The 18,612-nt window shown below is 35.6% G+C and overlaps 1 protein-coding gene across 1 annotated transcript; it reads left to right on the top strand.

Annotated features, from left to right (window-relative positions):
* The first annotated feature begins 11,552 nt into the window (after nucleotides 1–11,552).
* Nucleotides 11,553–18,342, top strand: LOC109208809 (cellulose synthase A catalytic subunit 2 [UDP-forming]-like). The gene is made up of 14 exons (XM_019371964.1): nucleotides 11,553–12,179; nucleotides 12,923–13,118; nucleotides 13,217–13,437; nucleotides 13,549–13,642; nucleotides 13,734–13,917; nucleotides 14,119–14,385; nucleotides 14,528–14,873; nucleotides 14,993–15,130; nucleotides 15,479–15,604; nucleotides 15,718–15,930; nucleotides 16,017–16,287; nucleotides 16,384–16,577; nucleotides 16,664–17,014; nucleotides 17,293–18,342. Exons 1-14 carry the CDS (start codon nucleotides 12,093–12,095, stop codon nucleotides 17,875–17,877), a joined length of 3,273 nt encoding a protein of 1,090 aa, XP_019227509.1. The 5' UTR covers nucleotides 11,553–12,092; the 3' UTR covers nucleotides 17,878–18,342.
* Nucleotides 18,343–18,612: the final 270 nt, after the last annotated feature.

Genomic DNA, 18,612 nt, shown 5'->3' with positions numbered 1-18,612 from the left:
TTCGGTCGGTTATCATGAAAGTACATTCGGTTTATCGATTTTTGGTTTTGTAATATTAATAACCAAATCAAACCAAAGTATTTACGATTCGGTGCGGTTTTTTCAAGGTTCGGTTTGATTATTTCCGGTTCAGTTTTTAGGTTATTAACGGCTCAAGGTTTTGATTAATACAACAAGTTGCTTAAACATGTTGGTTGCTTTTCTAGGGAGAGTGATGCCATAAAAAATAGGATCCTCCATCCTAGTATTATCTTATTGTTATGATTTTGACGAAAGAGGGGAATCTTACAATGCTTTGCTTGTTTGGACCTCAGATAGATAGGAAAAGTTTGTCTGCACCCATCTCTCTATTGGTGGGTGGAGAAATACTTTGGTCTTAGTTTTTGTCGCATTTTTTTCTTCTTTTTTTGGGGGCCCATCGTGGGTTTTCTTTCTTTTGTTATTTTAATATAAATTCTTGTCTTGACCCAAATGGCTTCTGTATATAATAGTATAAATAGCCTTTGCAATTACATTTTGGTTCTGATGAATTATCGTTTGTATTTAGGTATCTCTTTCATAATATATTAATATTTTATTCCAAAGTGTCCATTCATGGGACAATATATTGATATATATAATGCACTGTCCTCACATTCCCTTTTCGTATCTTCTACTCGACACGTATAGAATATTAAATTTTGGTTTTTTCGGTTTAACCAAAAATCAAAACACCAAAACTGTAAACCGCACCGAAAGACCAAAATTTAATATTCTAAAAATCGCACATCGATTGAATAACCGTTTAACTCGAATCGAAAAATCAAAATTCACTGTTCGGTCGATTTTTTGGATTCGGCCGGTATTATGCCCACCCATACTCCCAAACCACCAACTTTGATTATTTAGCATTGTCTACGCTAGTACTGACGCTAACAATAGACAACAATTGTGGCAAACCTAGAGAATATAACCAATGACTACAAAGGAATGTGGTTCTTAGGAGGGGACTTTAATGAGGTAATTAGCCAAGAAGATAAATGAGGAGGGAGACCAATCAACAGAAGTAGAGCCTATCATTTTTAATCTTGTGTTAACCACTGTAACCTTATAGACCTTGGCTTTAAAGGAGAAAAATACACTTGGTCTAATTATAGATATAACCGTTCTGACCTAATTCTTGAATGGCTTGATACGTGCTTTGTTAACGAAAATTGATTAGAATATTACCCAAATGCAAGCGTTATTCACCTACCAAAAACGTACTCTGATTATAGCCCCCTTCTAATTTCCCTCTTCCAACACAATAGAAACTCCACCCAGCGTATTTTTCGGCTTGAAACATATTGGTGCCACCATCCAGAATTCAACTCCATAATTCTTTAGCTGGAATGGTCAAACCCTATCAAATGCCACTAGTCTCTTTATTGATAATGTTAAAAAATGGGCTACCACCACTTTTGGTAACGTTGTACAAAAGAAAAAGTAAATCCTTGAACGCATTGGTGGCATTCAAAAATCTCCTCGCTATCCTACTAGTACTTTCTTGAAAGAACTTGAGCACTCCCTAACCAATGGCTCTAACAATCTTCTAAAAATTAAGGAGGACTATTGAAAACTTAGGTCACGTATCAATTGGCTTAGTGAGGGAGACGCGAGCACTTATTTCTTCCATATAAGTGTTCTAAACAGAAGGCATGAAAATCGTATCTCTTTCTTCAAAGATGACCATTATAACTGGATTAATGCCCATGAGAAAATCCATGATCATACCTTTACTTATTTTCAGAATATTTACCAAACAAGCCATGAACTGACTATAATTAGGCTGACATGAAATCCTCCCCAAACTCCCCCATCGTACACAGACTTAGTATCTCTGGATAAACCTTTATAAAATTACGAAATCACTAGGGCTATATTCTCATTCAAACCATTCAAAGCACCAGGCCCCGACGGTCTACACCCCTTCTTTTACCAGAAATATTGGCACGTTGTTAAAAAATCTATTTTTGATTACTGCCACTCCATATTTGAGACCCTCACCATTCCGGAGAATCTCAATACGTCCTACCTTTGTCTAATTCCAAATTTTCCTAATGCAAATAATCTCAAAAATTTTTCGTCCCATCGGACTTTATAATACAATAAACAAAGTTACTACTAAAATCATTGTTAACCGTATCAAACCATTCCTTGATAATCTAATTGGCCCATTTCAATCCAGTTTCCTTAAAGGACGACGAGCATCAGATAACGCTATCATTATTCAGGAAATTGTTCATCACTATAATAAATGAAAAGGCTCTAAGGGGAAACTTCTCTTAAAATATGATTTAGAGAAAGCTTTTGATCGACTTGAATGGTCATTCATACGTAGAGTCCTGTATTACCACCTCCCGCATTGTCGTTCTTGTAAATGGCTCTCAAACAGATTTCTTCAAGCCATCAAGAGGGATAAGACAAGGTGACCCTACGTCCCTGTACATTTTTATTCTTTGCATTGAACTTCTTTCTATCCTTATAAATCATCAAGTTGATTTAACACATTGGGACCCCGTTAAATTAAGTCCAACAGGACCTACCCCCCCCCCCCCCCTCTCTCCTATTTGTTTTTTGCGGATGACTTGTCCCTAATGGCTTATGCCAATGAGAAATCTGCCGACACAATAAGAGCTGCCTAGAATACTTTAGCTCCCTATTAGGGCAAAAAATAAGCCTTACAAAATAAAAGCTCATCTTCTCAAAGAATTGCTCTACTATCCTCGAAAATTCCATTTCGAACATTCTTAATATCAAAGTCAGTGATAACTTTGGGAAATACATAGGCTTCCCAATACTCAATAATAAGCCTAGATCAATTGACTTTAAATTCATCCTCGACAATCTAAATAACAGATTGTCCAGCTGGAAAACTCAATTTCTCTCACTTGCGGGAAGAATAACCCTAGTCCAAACCACCCTCAATGCCCTTCCAAACATGTAATACAATATACTATTCTGCCTAAAACAATCCAAATACAACGAGATTTCTTATGAGGCAGTAACCAAAATTCCAGGAAAATCTACTACATAAATGGGATACTGTCTCAATGCCAAAAGATGCTGGGGAACTTGGAATAAGAAAAGCCAAAGATAAAAATACTGCCATTATTACTGGCCTCACTTGGCGATTCTTTTGCCACCCCTCCGCCATTTGGGCTAAAGTACTAACCTCCAAATATGTTGATAGATACTCCAAGAATACTCATTCCTTCATATGGAGTAACATTCTCATGGGTTGGAAAATTACGAACAAGCCATTGTCTGAAATATCGAGGATGGCAAGAACATTGACTTTTGACGTGCAAATTGGTTACCTCGCACTAAAAACCTACGTAGCATGATTCAAGGCCTCCTCTCAAACAATGATTTAAAACTCAAAGTTTGGAATATTATTAGTAATGACATATGGGACTTGCCAAACCTCTCTTTTGAACTTCCACCCCATATTTCAAATGGAATACTTTCCTTACAAACAACCAATGGTTATAACAACATTGATATGCCAATGTGGACCCCTACCAAAGATGGTATATTCACAACCAAATCTGTCTACCCTCTCATAACTCCTACTATAGTTCTAAACCAAAGTAAAGACTTCAAATGGCGTTGGAAATTAACAACTTGGAATAACATCAAGTACTTCTTATTGCAATGTTATCATGATCGTTTACCCACCAAAAACTACTTATGTCATATTGGTATCGATACATCAATGTAATGCTCCATTTGTAGCTCAGTAGAAGAATCACCCCAACACATCTTTCTCTTCTGCCCCATGGTCACCTCCCTATGGCAAGACCTGGGCATTAACACTCAATCACTAGATATTCATAACACCCATTGACTTGAAGCTCTCTATAAAAGTGACCCATAGATTAATTATCACTCTGCAACATGTGAGTGTCTCTTCTCCCTTGCAATATGGCACTTATGGTTAAATAGGAATAGGAACACTTTCCACAGACTTTGCCAACCTATTAATCGAAACATTGCAATCTCTAGAAGCCTCGAATACCTCCATTGTAGTAACATCACTTGTGGTAACCTAGACAGACCCCTAACAGTTCTTCCTAAGCGGGACCCCCTACCATGAACCAAATAAAGCTTAATATTCACGGAGCTTTTACAGGTAAATTTAAGCAAGGGGGAATTTAGAAACAATAACGGGGATTGGATACTGGATTTAGTAAAACCAGCTCTAGTCCATCCCCACTCTCCCTGGAGCTACATGCATTATGCTATGGATTGCAACTAGCAAACGAACATAACTTGATCAACCTCCAAATTAAAACGGATTCAACATCCGTACCAACCCTACTCGAAACTTCCAACTATCCACCCTATAATGCACTCAACTCTCATTGTAGGTACTGGCTGAAGAGGTTGGGGAATCCACCAATCCAACATAACTTCCGAGAAGGAAATAAAGTAGCACATGAACTAGCACAACAAGGAGTCAAGCAAGCCAACGTCTACTATACTCAAGTATATCCATCCGTACCAGAATTCCTAATGGATGCTATCCAAGCTGAGAAGGAAGGCATTACTACTACTAGGGTTAATACCACCAATGTTATAATAATTTGACTATGCTTGAAAGCTCTGCTATGACACCTTTTGGCTGTAACAGTGCTAGTACTAGTATAAATAGGTCTGCTCCCAATGGGAGGACAATGTACTGTCAACTTTCTAACTAGTTTTTAATAAACTATCTTTTGCTACCAAAAGAAAAAAACGCCTTCCCATTAATAGCAGTCTCTTGGCAAAAAATCTCTCATCTCTGCATATGCTTTTTCTCTCTTTAAAAACTTCTTATTATTTATATTTAGCATAAATTATCATAATCATTAATTGTTTTTAAAAAATTATAGGTTGGACTTTATTGCTAGTAATTGACATATTTAAAGATGGTCAAAATTTGTATAGTCATTCAAGAAGTAAATTAATGAGTTTGTTGGCCCATTTAGCCCTTGTCTTAATCAGCATGCCACATGATTTGGCAGGGAATTGAAGAACTCTGAAACTGACAATTATAGAGAAATTGCAAAATGAATTAAATTTGTGTCCCACCCACATGTTCCTCTGTGGAACCAAATCCAATTTATGATATTTATAAAATTTTCTTTATTTCCATACTTGAATGGTCCTTTTCAATCATTACCATTACCAAAAAAACTGGCTTTTCTCTTCCATTTCTTTAAAATAATAAGATTATTTTATTTAACAGAAACTTCTTGAACAACCAACACCTTGTGCTAGATTTCACTCATGTATTTAAAATCTATTCCCTTAAAGGGAAAAGAAAAAGGTTGGCCGGATCTTTTTTTTTTCGCACTGTCAAAAAACAAAAAGATTATTACTAATAAGATTTGGCAGCCTAATTATTCTGAGTTAAATCCAGTAATCCCCTTTTAAGTGTCCTTTTAATTTAACATACTTTTATCTGAATAATTTTTTATAAAAGTTGTAAATTTGCGGTTGAAATATTTTAAAATGTTAATTATATTTTTAATATGAAAAGAATGCAGGTAATCTTTTACGATTGGTTAGATTATGTAGACTGTGTATGCATTACACGTATAATTAAACCTCGTCAATGCAAGGTACTTTACGTATCACAACATTAAATTACTTTTACCTACTAAATGACGAAGTATATTAATCAGTACTTTTGTCTTTACTTGCCTAATTGTGTATTGATAAAAACAATTAGTTAAACTTTATGAACAACGGATGAGCAATGTTAATATAGCGATAACTTGCATTAAATTTTTCCTTACAGTTTTTAGCAGAAAATAAATACTCTATGAACATTGTATTTAGTAACAGACGGAGTATATTATATATTCTATGAAGCTAAAATGAGCGATTTCTTTTTTTCTTGTCGTTTTTGTGGAGAGTTTCAGTTTTCGAGTGAAGCTAGAATTATCTTGCAAAAGGAACACCATCTCCGATTAGCAGTAAATCCTTTTTTTTCTTTTTTCTTTTTTGGAGTTTTTGGTTGTTTATTCAGTACCCGATATTCGTATTAAAGCTCGACTAAAACATGAGGATAATTAATTATCCCCAAAACTTATACAGCTTACGTAAAGGAATTGGTATTTATCCTTCACTGTTAACACATTTATTCGGTATGGTGTATAATAATAATACTGAATACCATGTATTAGTAATACTGAGATTAGTAATGTTGGAATTAATTATGCTTTGAGATTAGTTATGCTGTGATTATTTCTTATCGACTGTTTGGTTGGGTATTAAAAATAACATGCATTGCATATTTTTTTTAAAAATTATTAACAAAAATACCTTCCACATTATTTGGAAAGGATTTGGAAAAAGTTTTGAAAGTACAATTTTGTCTTTATACATACTTATTCATGTATTAAAATTTAAAAATCATGGTATTGTTAATTCCATAGTATGCTATGTATAAAAATAGGAATGAATATGTTAAAAAATATTACTACCAAATAAAGAATTAATAATACGAAAGCTAATACATATATTATTTTCCCTAATACATCTTACAAAACGACCCGTAATGTACCAAAAAAGGTGTTATAGTGTAGGTAAGGTGAGTTCGTTGAAGCAGACAAAACTAGAAAACTATAACAAACATTTAACAAATTCTTGGATTGTATGTTAAATACCATTTGCCACCTGGTTCCAGTGATGATGTGAAATGTGTTGGACTTTAAGCCATTGTGCTTTAAAGTAGAAGAAGTGTGAATTGGAAATGGAGGGAAATAAAATGGAAGGAAATTGAAAATTTGAAGAAGTGAACTTTTGTCTTGCACTTTGTCCCTCATTGGTGAGGGACAACCACATTTGTGTGCTTATATATAGAATCACTTCTTAAAGCTCTTAAAAGGAGTTGAAGAGAATTAACCCTCGCGCCGTCGTCGTCGCTCGCTTGGCTTCGGCTTCGGCAAATGATCGATAAGATTATTTTTGGACAAAATTTATTTAATTATTTAATAATTAATTAAATGCCAAATCACTGCTGAAAATACGCGCGGTTCTGCCGCGACCGCGGTAGAACCGCGGCAGGCAGGTTCAGAAAGCCTCTCTGACCGCGGTTCTGCCGCGACCGCGGTAGAACCGCGGCAGGCAGCGTATTCTTCTGAAAAGGCACCTTTTCCAGACACTTCTTCTGATAATTGCCTATAAATTCTGAGGCAAGGCTCCATTTTCTACACACGAAAAACACTCCAGAATTTCTTTCTTTCTGAATATACTGCATCCTAATTCGCAGTCTCTCTCTCTCAAATTTGTAAGTGTGATTTTGCTCCGTTCTTTGAGTTCGTTGGTATCCTGCAGTTTGTATTGCCACTGTTGCAGGAAAGTTTATTCCGTTTTATCCTGGGAGGATTTAATCCATTACCTTGGCAACGTGTGAGAGGGTTAAAATTCCTTAAGGACACACAAGAAAATTGTGGACTCGGAATATTTCTTAAACTCTTCTGTTTTTCCAGTTTCTTTTATTTTTCTAACAGTTTTTCCTGATTTTTGGTTTAACACAGTAACGCTCACAAAATGTTACCAAATAACTGCCCCCATTAAACTCTTAAATTCTATTTAAACGGCATGTTTTTGCAGATGAGTCTGTTATTGATAACATTTGATTGTAATTTGTAGTTTTGGCTTTCTGGCGGTGGCATTACTCTAAGGTAGACAACAAACTGGTAGAAGCAGCATTTGGTTGTTTGTTTATTTGTCTTATCTTCATTTTTGGGTTTGTTAATAGATAGCACAAATTATGAATGAAATATATTAACAAGAAACAATAATGGAACTAAAATAAGATTTTCGCTCTATTGGTCCACTCTCTCAAAAATATTTACTTTGGTCAACTTAGGCATAGAATTTAATTAAGTTTAAGTTGAGACATCATTTCGACTTCAGATAGCTGTGTATTTGTAAAATAATTTGGAGAAAAAAAATAATATAAAATCAGAAATGTAGAAGAAACAGAAATTAATCCGAACTCACTAAATTTACTGTGTTTTGTTAAGGAACTTAATCCCCTCATAATACCTGAGGTTGTGGATTATTTCCTTCTAGGATAGAACGGGTTACACAATGGTGTAGCGGCACTTCAAACCCTAGTGTTTCAGCAAAAACAAATGATCGGTAGCAAATCACACTTGTTGTTGCTTTCTTTCAATTAAAAACAATGCAGAAGAAAGAAGGAGAATTCAGTAAGAAAAATCCGAGGGAATGACCTACTATTTATAGCCAACATGTTGGGTTTAAATGAAGAGGTTCAACTCTTCCAGGTGACTATTCGCGTAAAACGACTATTATGTAGATGGCTATTGATGCAAAATAAAACGGAAAAATAAAATCGCAGGGAAACTTTAAATTACCATTACAAAAACAGTCGATTTAGATTAAATATTAACAAATAAATTTGGTCAAAACAATTAATCAATCAGATTATTTGATCGAAGTCGAAGCCGAGCAAGCGGCGATGACGGCGCGAGGCTTGTCTTCTTCTCAACACTTTAAGAACTAGAAAAAGTGTAATCACATATATACTCAACAAATGAGCTTTCATCCTCCAATATGGGACAATGTTCCTTTGTAAAGGAGGAAAAATCAAATTTTATTTTTTCCTCCATTTTCCATTTCCCTCTATTTTAAACAAAAAAAATCCAACAATGGCTACGTATAAAATCTTGACAAGTTCAAATTAAAAGTATTCAACAAAGAGATTTCCTCTCTATAGTGTGCAAGTTACTATAAGTAAAACACCATCAAGGGTCCTGAACTTCTGATGTGATAGATTAGATCCCTCTACCTGATTAAAGCCCTGGGATTGAATCTTGAGAATAGAATTTTTTTTTAGTAGGAGCACTTCCATCTTTGATAAGTGTTACGCATAACGAATTTAAATTTATTATGCTCTATAAAAATACTTAACATCAGATAGAAAAATAAATAAAAAATACTATGAGTAAAACAAACTCCATAAATACAATTAATCATGTCTCTTTTAACTACCCTGAGTTGAATTGTACACATTTAGTTGGTAGTATTATGTGTTTCTATTCTTCTATTCCTAAGGTGAACAAAGGCATTTTTCCAGCGATTTCTCATTAGCTTTATTACTTCTAATGTCATTTAATTTATTGTAAGATAAATCCAATATACATATAAAGTAAAGAAAAAACAAAAGAGAAATGCAAGACAAGACTATTGGACCCGTGAGCACGGTCCTTGGACTTTTCTCTTTATGATAGAAAACGACTAACGAGGACTTAAAAAGAAAATAAAAATAGCTCAGTGCACAAAGTATTCCTCGTTCATGTAGGTATGGGGAATAGCCGCATTACAAGAGGGTGTAATATAGGTCTTATGTAAATATTAGTAACTAATTTTACGACTCAAACCTGTGACCTATCGACAACTTGACCGTTGTTTCAAGGCAGCCATTCACTTAGACAAAGGAAAAACAAAGAGAAAAAAATACCAAGAAGGAATTTTAGTATTTTCATAAGAAAACCAGGCACAAGAATATTTTGAAATTCGATTTTTGTAAAATTCAGTATCCATAAGTCGTATAACTAGTGATTTAATGCATTCTAAAAGTAATCTGATTACTGTTATCTATTTACAAATTATAAAGTTATATCCATATTTCCGTACGATATTATCTTTGAAAAACTCTTGGAAGGTAACTGCTACCTTCGGGATATAATATGACTATATGAATTAAGCATAATATAGAATGTTTTTCTCAAAGTAGATATTTCAAGATATAAAGTATTTTAAAATTATCCATTGCACATTATCTTTCAGAATTAATACCTTATTTTAGAACTAAACATTTCTATAGTAAAATTATGGCTAATTTAATCAGATTACTCATTCAAACTTTTATCTGGATTGTGCATTAGTAATATGGGTCTAATATTTTTGTAGTATTTTGAAATTACCATGTTAAACTTTGACATTTATTATCATGCTATTGGTGTTTGTGTAGAGCAGCTTTTCTCTTTAATTTTTGTTTTGGCATTATGTTGTAAATATTTCCTCTTTTTGTTTTGGTAATATTTTGCTCCAAATTCATTCAACTAGATAATACGTCAAAATTTCAATTTCCGATTTGTAATTTGCTGCAAAAGCATAAGGAGCAATACTATTTTTTTTTTATGTTCTCGAAAACTATAAAAACTAGATACTCCCTCATGGGTCATTTGGTTAACACAAATTATGCTGGGATCAGTTATAATGATATTAGTTACGTTGTGATTAGTTTTTCTGATTTTTATTTTTATTAATTATTTGGTATTGTATTAATTCCGGAATTATCAATTTTACTGCCTTATCCTGGGATTCCTAATCCACCCTCTGGCAGGTATAAGTGTCGCGGTACTATTTTAAGCTTGAGATTGTCAATTTTACTGTTTTATCCAGGGATAACTTATCCTAAGAGTAATAACCATCCCCTGGATTAGTGACCAAATAAGAAATAAGGCGGTACTAAATTTTTGTCCCAAAATTATTTTTGCTTATCCGTCATACTAAATGATCCCTAAGTCTACATATTTTTGTTACGAGCTACAACAATAATAAACCCAGTATAAACTCACAAGTATATTTTCTCAAAATAAAATTTTATATTTAAAAACTATATAACAAATATTTAAGAAGAATTTTAAAAACTATTTAATTATACAACTTGTTACACCTCCACATAAAATTAATCAAATTTAACAAAACCCTAATAATAAAACCAAACCAGTAACAAACAGTAAAAAAGCCACCTGAATGGTCATTTCTTATCTCGTTATACTCACACTAGTCAATGGTCAAGTGCTATGGTACAAAAATATAAGTAATTACTAATAATTTACTTACACATTACATACATTCACTGCATTTGTAACATTCCATAAATAAATAAAAAAACAAATTCTCTCTCTCTCTCTCTGTTATTACTTGTTCCTCTCACCCACATAGTGAGAAATAAAACCTAGTCAGTAGGATCTGCTCACGCGGTTTAGTTCCCTTTTTGCCCTTTTACGCGTTTATTTTCCCATTATATTTTCTGTTTCAAGATTTTCTCAATTATTGTCCTTGTATTGTCCCTCTGTGACACACAAAATATATAACATATATTCCCAACACACTAAAATTGTGACACTCCCTTTTAAAGAATTCCCAAGAAACCAGCCAATACAACTCCATAGTTTAATATTTGTTGTTAGTATAATACAATACAAACACACAAAACAAGTGTAGTGAGAAACAAGATAAGGAAAGGAAAGGATAGATAGAGTGTACCAAACTTTTCGTTTCCTCTTAGCTGGTTTCTTTTTTTTTTTTTTTTTGGGGTATAGAGCTTTAATTGCTACCAACTCTTTGTGGGGACATAACACTGAGGAGGAGGCCACCATTACTAATTTCTGGGCCCCACCTCAGTTTTTTGCTTGTATTGTTACATACAAGAAAGAATCACACATAGATATGCAAGTTGGTGTTTTGTGATCTTAACCTATATCAATAACTAAGGGGGTGGGGGGGGTGGGGGTTGAAAAGACTCTATTCTACATCACACCCACCTTCACATTCAGTCACTCGGTTGGTTTTGGTTTTGGTTTTGGCTCTTCTTTTTTATGTGTCCACATTTCAATACTATTCGTGTCATTGTGATAGATACACTGTTTCCACTTCTCTTTTCTTTCTTTTATAGTACCACTTCCAGCCAGATTACAGTCAAGTCTTAGCTTGTTGTAAAGAAAGAAACTACTTTTATTTTTGTATTTTTCTTTTTCTTGGCAAACACCTTTATCTTTTTGGCTACTTTTTATTGTGTAACAATATTGTAGTTTATTTCTGGGGTTTTCCCTTTTTAAATATATTGTGCTTTTATCAATGTTGGGGGGTCTTTTAGTTTTGGGTATTTTCTGATGGGGGGTTGAGTTTTCCAAGATTTAGTTTTTAGTGTAAAAGGTGGCTCCTTTATTCATTTTGGGCACTGAAAGGTTGAATCTTTGAGGTGGGGTTTTTGATAAATTTCAAGATTTATTATTTTCTGGGATTTTGGATTGTGAAAAATGGCGATGAATACTGGAGGGAGGCTTATTGCTGGTTCACACAATAGGAATGAGTTTGTGCTAATCAATGCTGATGAAATTGGAAGGGTAAGTCTCTTTATAAATCCCTCATTTTTGTTATATTGTGACTTCTTCAGATACCCATTTGCCCTTTGTCGGTTCTATTTGTGGTGGGGATTAATATTTCATCTAATTAGGGTTTTTGGTAAATAAAAAAAATCTGTTTTTTTATAAGTAAATTTTCTGTTTTTTCTTTAGTTTCTGCATCTGGATTTTTTGGTTCATTTGTCTTACAGGAGATTTGTGCTGAGAATGTATTTTGCTTTTCTACTTCTTTTTTCCCTTTGTTTTCATTTCTTTCGTTGATTGGAGGAGTTTATTTCAGCTGTACTTTTGTGATTGTTAGTTTTCCTTGATATTCTTTGAACTTTTAATTTGAGTGGTTTTAGACTATTTCTTTTATTATATATTATTGAAGGCTTTAGCTTTTTTGTCTTATATTTTGTCAGCTTTTGTTTACTAATTGGTGTAGGCAAATTGTCAATCTATGAAATTACGACGGTTCATTCTTTGTTTTTCTTCAATGTTCTTATCTTTTTTACATGTCCTTGTGATTTTTATTTTTATTTGAGGATTATTTTAAAATGCAGCCCAGCTTTTTCTAATTTTTGTTGAGGCTTCTTGTTCTTAGCTTTACTCCATTGTCCTGCTGTATCAAATGATCTTTATTACTTTGTGAATAAAAGTCAACCTAAGTTTTACTCTTCGCACTGGTGATTGGATGCTGACTGCAGTAAATTTTTGTTGTGGATGGTGTTTCTGTTGTCCAGATAAAGTCAGTGTGCGAATTAAGTGGACAAGTTTGCCAGATTTGTGGGGATGAAATTGAAATCACAGTAGATGGAGAGCCCTTTGTTGCTTGCAACGAATGTGCTTTCCCTGTTTGTAGACCATGTTATGAGTATGAAAGGAGAGAGGGAAATCAAGCTTGCCCTCAGTGCAAAACTAGATACAAGCGAATTAAAGGTATGCGCGTTTTGCTGTTTTATGCGAACGTCAGAAGAAGCCCGGCTGAGTACATCGGACACATTATATTCATTCAATATATATGGGTTTGATTTCAGGTAGTCCGCGTGTTGAGGGCGATGAAGAAGAAGACGACATTGATGACATAGAGCACGAGTTTGATTACAGTGTTGGGAGTTTAAGCCGCAACGGTTCAGGTCCAGTTCCCCCTGTTTATGGGGGAAGTGGTCATGCTGGTTCATACGAAAATGCCACGTCCTCAAAACAAGATTCATCTACTCCCGGAATAGAAATACCTCTTTTGACCTATGGCGAAGAGGTAAATTTTATCCCTTTAAGCCTTTAATTTGAATAATGAAAAGAAGAAAAACGATCACTTGCATGATCTGGAGGATGTGTAAGTTTAATATTCCCCATTTTCACATTCCAGGATGCTCAGATTTCTTCTGATCAGCATGCTCTCATAGTTCCTCCATCTACTGGCTCTGGAAATGGGGTTTATCATACTGAGTCATCAACGTCCTGTAAGTTATTTTAGCCCATTCTTATTGTGTATTCTCTCGATTGTTGTACCTGATTACATGAGAGTGATGCAATGCTTTTTTGGTGTCATAGTGCATCCAAGGCCAATGGTTCCACAGAAAGACATTGCGCTATATGGCTACGGAAGTGTTTCTTGGAAGGACCGAATGGAAGAGTGGAAGAAAAAGCAGAATGAGAAACTCCAGGTGGTCAAGCATCAAGGAAATGGTGGTGGAGACTATCATGGGGATGATCTGGATGATCCTGATTTGCCTATGTACGTAAATAATTTTGATTTTCCTTTTTTATTGGCGGCTCAACTGGTATAAGTGCGGAAGGGAAACTATGCAGTTTTTTTAATAATGCATGCAGGATAAAAAGCACAATTGTTCTTCCTGAAATATAAATACTGTCGTTCTAACTCACTAATGTTTCAGTGAATTTTAAGCAAGCTTTTCTTAAATGCTCTTTCTCTCAGGATGGATGAAGGAAGGCAGCCACTATCTAGAAAGTTGCCCATTTCTGCAAGCAAGATAAGCCCGTACAGAATTCTAATCATACTCCGTCTCGCAATTCTTGGCCTCTTCTTCCATTATAGAATTCTTCATCCAGTTAATGATGCATATGGCTTGTGGTTAACATCGGTTATTTGTGAGATATGGTTTGCTGCTTCATGGATTCTTGATCAGTTCCCAAAGTGGTGCCCGATAGTGCGAGAAACATACCTTGATCGGCTTTCACTCAGGTAGAATTCTGCTGTTATAATATTTTGGGGTCTACTTGAAATTGAGGAGATCTGCAGATTTATCCCGACTTCTGGGGTAGCCTTAATGGGTTCATTGGTTTTTAGAGAATCTGTCATGTATTCACATGCTTTATTGTTTCAGGTATGAAAAAGAAGGAAAGCCTTCGGAGTTAGCTCCGGTCGACATTTTTGTCAGCACAGTTGATCCCTTGAAAGAGCCACCATTAATCACTGCAAACACTGTTTTATCCATTCTTGCTGTGGATTATCCAGTGGATAAAGTTACATGCTATGTGTCAGATGATGGTGCAGCTATGCTTACTTTTGAAGCCCTTTCCGAGACATCTGAATTTGCCAGAAAATGGACTCCTTTCTGCAAGAAATACAATATTGAACCCCGTGCTCCAGAATGGTATTTTTCTCTAAAGATGGACTATCTGAAAAATAAAGTTCATCCCGAATTTGTAAGAGAACGCCGAGCCATGAAGGTTTGTACCACATATTAATCTATCCCTTTCTTTTGACATGCATCAAACCTGTTTCAGGCATTTAAGTTTATTCCTTCTATGTGGCTTGATCTGAATATTTTGTTGTTTATGGCTTGCAGAGAGAATATGAAGAGTTTAAAGTCCGCATAAACGGTCTAGTGGCAACTGCTCAAAAGGTTCCTGAGGAAGGTTGGACAATGCAGGATGGCACACCATGGCCCGGGAACAATGTCAGAGATCATCCTGGTATGATCCAGGTAAGAGCAATTTATTCTCATGGATTCACTGTACAACTGACTGAGACTTCTGCTACCTTCGAACGTAGTCTTTCTTCAAAAATTCTGTTGGCATGTTATACATTACCCTTCTAATTTAATTGCAATTTTATCATGTACCTCTTATTTATCTTTCCCCGGTCATTCACTATATCTTCTCTATCTTCCCTTAATTTCCACCAAGTAGCAGCATGGATTCTGCAAGTGTGTTAATTAAAATAAAAATTCCTGTCCCTGCCACGGACTATCAAACTCTATTGTCAGCAAGGATATTCTAGATGAAGCCCAGGGCATAGGCAGCTTCTGATTTTCTTATTAACTCTTCTATAGGTATTCCTTGGTGAAGATGGTGTTCGAGATGTTGAAGGAAATGAGTTACCTCGCCTGGTTTATGTTTCCCGTGAAAAGAGACCTGGGTTCGATCACCATAAAAAAGCAGGCGCCATGAATGCTTTGGTAATTCAACTGACCTTATGTTTCCTAAAATAGGGAAACAAAAAGAAAATTCTTATTCATGAAAAATAGGGTGTTCTGATTTTGTCAATGTTGTCTTTCCTTCTGGTATGTAGATGAGGGTTTCAGCAGTCATATCAAATGCTCCTTACCTGTTAAATGTTGATTGTGATCACTACATCAACAATAGCAAGGCGTTGAGGGAAGCCATGTGTTTCATGATGGATCCCACCTCAGGAAAAAAAATCTGCTACGTGCAGTTTCCACAAAGGTTTGATGGGATTGATCGTCACGACAGATACTCAAACAGAAATGTCGTATTCTTTGATGTATGTATATATACCCCTTGTTGCATTGACAAGATTGATTTCTCAATCCATCTAGGCAGTAACTGATTTCTTGAAATTCTTTACAGATTAACATGAAAGGCTTAGATGGTATACAAGGACCAATATATGTTGGTACGGGGTGTGTTTTCAGAAGGCATGCACTTTACGGATATGATGCTCCTGCCAAAAAGAAGAAACCAAGCAAGACCTGCAACTGCTGGCATAAATTGTGCTTTTGCTGTTGCTGCTTCAGATCGAAAACGAACAAGAAAGGGAAAACAAAGAAAGAGAAGAAGCCAAAGCACAGGGAGACATCAAAGCAAATATATGCTCTTGAAACAATTGAAGGAGTTGAAGGTTAGACCTTTATGCTCTTAACGAATAATAGTTGTTCTTGTCGTTTAGCACTGATCAGTAGAGATGAAAAGACTAACTTATGTTGCTGCATTACAGTAGCAAACATGGATTCACGCCTGGCATCCCAAGTGAAACTAGAGAAAAAATTCGGGCAGTCTCCTGTTTTTGTTGCCTCAACGCTTTTAGAAAATGGTGGTCTTCCAATGGAGGCCAGTACCTCATCACTTTTGAAGGAAGCCATTCATGTTATTAGCTGTGGTTACGAAGATAAAACAGAATGGGGGAAGGAGGTAAGACCCATTCATTACTTTTTTGTCACGGAAGAATGTAGTAAATTTGGTTCACTAGCTCATGATATCTTTAACCTTTTAAACAGGTTGGGTGGATTTATGGCTCCGTTACAGAAGATATCTTGACTGGATTCAAGATGCATTGCCATGGATGGAGGTCCGTTTATTGTATGCCTCAGCGGGCTGCTTTCAAGGGTTCGGCCCCTATTAATCTTTCGGACCGTCTCCATCAGGTTCTTAGGTGGGCTCTTGGATCAGTTGAAATTTTGCTGAGCAAGCATTGCCCAATCTGGTATGGATATGGAGGTGGATTGAAATTTCTGGAGAGATTCTCTTACATAAACTCAGTTGTATATCCTTTGACGTCCATTCCCCTGATTGTCTACTGTTTCTTACCCGCCATCTGCCTTCTCACTGGAAAATTCATTGTTCCTGAGGTAACTCATTTTCTTGTTCCACTGTTGGCCTGCTAAATCTTTTAAAGAAAATTACTGAAAAAGCAATGATTTAGAGCATATATATCTATCGGCTTAACCATATATATAGAAATGCTTGTTTACGTGCATTTCATAGCATTAGTGAGACACCTAATGATACTTCTAAATACTGAGGATTGCACTTCCACTTCCATTTAGTCTGGCATTTATTTCTTAATGATTTCCAATTTCTTAAATAACTGAGGTTGTTCGCTAATCATATGTTTAAACATCCGCAGATCAGTAATTATGCCAGCATTTTATTCATGGCACTCTTCATCTCTATTGCCGCCACCGGTATCCTTGAGATGCAGTGGGGTGGTGTTGGTATAGATGATTGGTGGAGAAATGAACAGTTTTGGGTTATTGGAGGCGCATCCTCGCATTTTTTTGCTCTCTTTCAAGGATTGCTCAAGGTTTTGGCTGGTGTGGAAACAAGTTTCACTGTCACATCCAAAGCAGGAGATGACGGGGCATTTTCCGATCTCTATATCTTCAAGTGGACATCATTATTAATCCCACCTACGACTTTGCTAATAGTCAACATGGTTGGAGTTGTGGTTGGCATCTCGGACGCAATAAATAACGGTTATGATTCTTGGGGACCCTTATTTGGTAGGCTATTCTTTGCCTTGTGGGTTATTATTCATCTTTACCCGTTCCTTAAAGGATTGATGGGCAAGCAAGAGCGAACACCGACCATAGTTATCGTATGGTCGATTCTGCTTGCTTCAGTATTAACCTTGTTGTGGGTACGAGTCAACCCGTTTGTCTCAAGAGATGGCCCTGTGCTAGAAGTCTGCGGATTGAATTGTGACGATTAGTCTATAATGATCCAGCAAGCGATTGTTGGGATTTCCTTTCGCTGCCAAACATTTGATGTGTAGTACTGTAGGAGGATTTTGCAGGAAGAGATATTAATGTATACAAGGTGGTAGAATAAAAAGAGAGGAGTATAGGTGGGAAGTCATCTGTGTAGATATGAAGCAGTGGGAGCTGACACATATTCATATTTGTTTACAATTTGTTCCATTTATTCTTTTTTGTGGAATACTTCTTTTAACCTTTTGGTGTTCCCTCTATTTGTCAGTGAATATATACTAAATCATAAAGTTATTATACCCCTATGTAAAAGGGGCATTAAATTTGTATACTCTTTAGCTAAGTTGTATTATGTTCTGCTTTGTTGGACTTTAGACCCAATATTTTGTCTTTGGTTATCCAAGTTTTGAAGTTTGTGTAATACAGAAGTCAGATTAATGTTTAGTGAGACATATTCTTGTGTGGAACCATTCTTGAAGGTCTAAATCTGAAGTTCTGGCTTGTGTGTGTATCGTCTCTGCTCATTATTTTACACATAATAAAAGAAGAAATGTGCTGGTATTTTTAGCCGTTTAATATGCAGAGTTAACAAGATTTTTTCAAGCGTGTAAATACTCATACCGATATGGATGCGGTAATACTTTTGGAGAGTCCGCTCAACATAGGTCATAACTGCATCCTCTGTTTTAAAATGCAGAATGGGGACTCGCCCCAGGGCGGAGCACTCGTAAAACGCC

Source organism: Nicotiana attenuata, unplaced genomic scaffold, assembly GCF_001879085.1.
Source record: "Nicotiana attenuata strain UT unplaced genomic scaffold, NIATTr2, whole genome shotgun sequence".
Lineage (NCBI taxonomy): Eukaryota > Viridiplantae > Streptophyta > Magnoliopsida > Solanales > Solanaceae > Nicotiana > Nicotiana attenuata.
The sequence above is the reverse complement of the archived record's forward strand: the minus strand, read 5'-3'. Positions and strand labels throughout refer to the sequence as shown.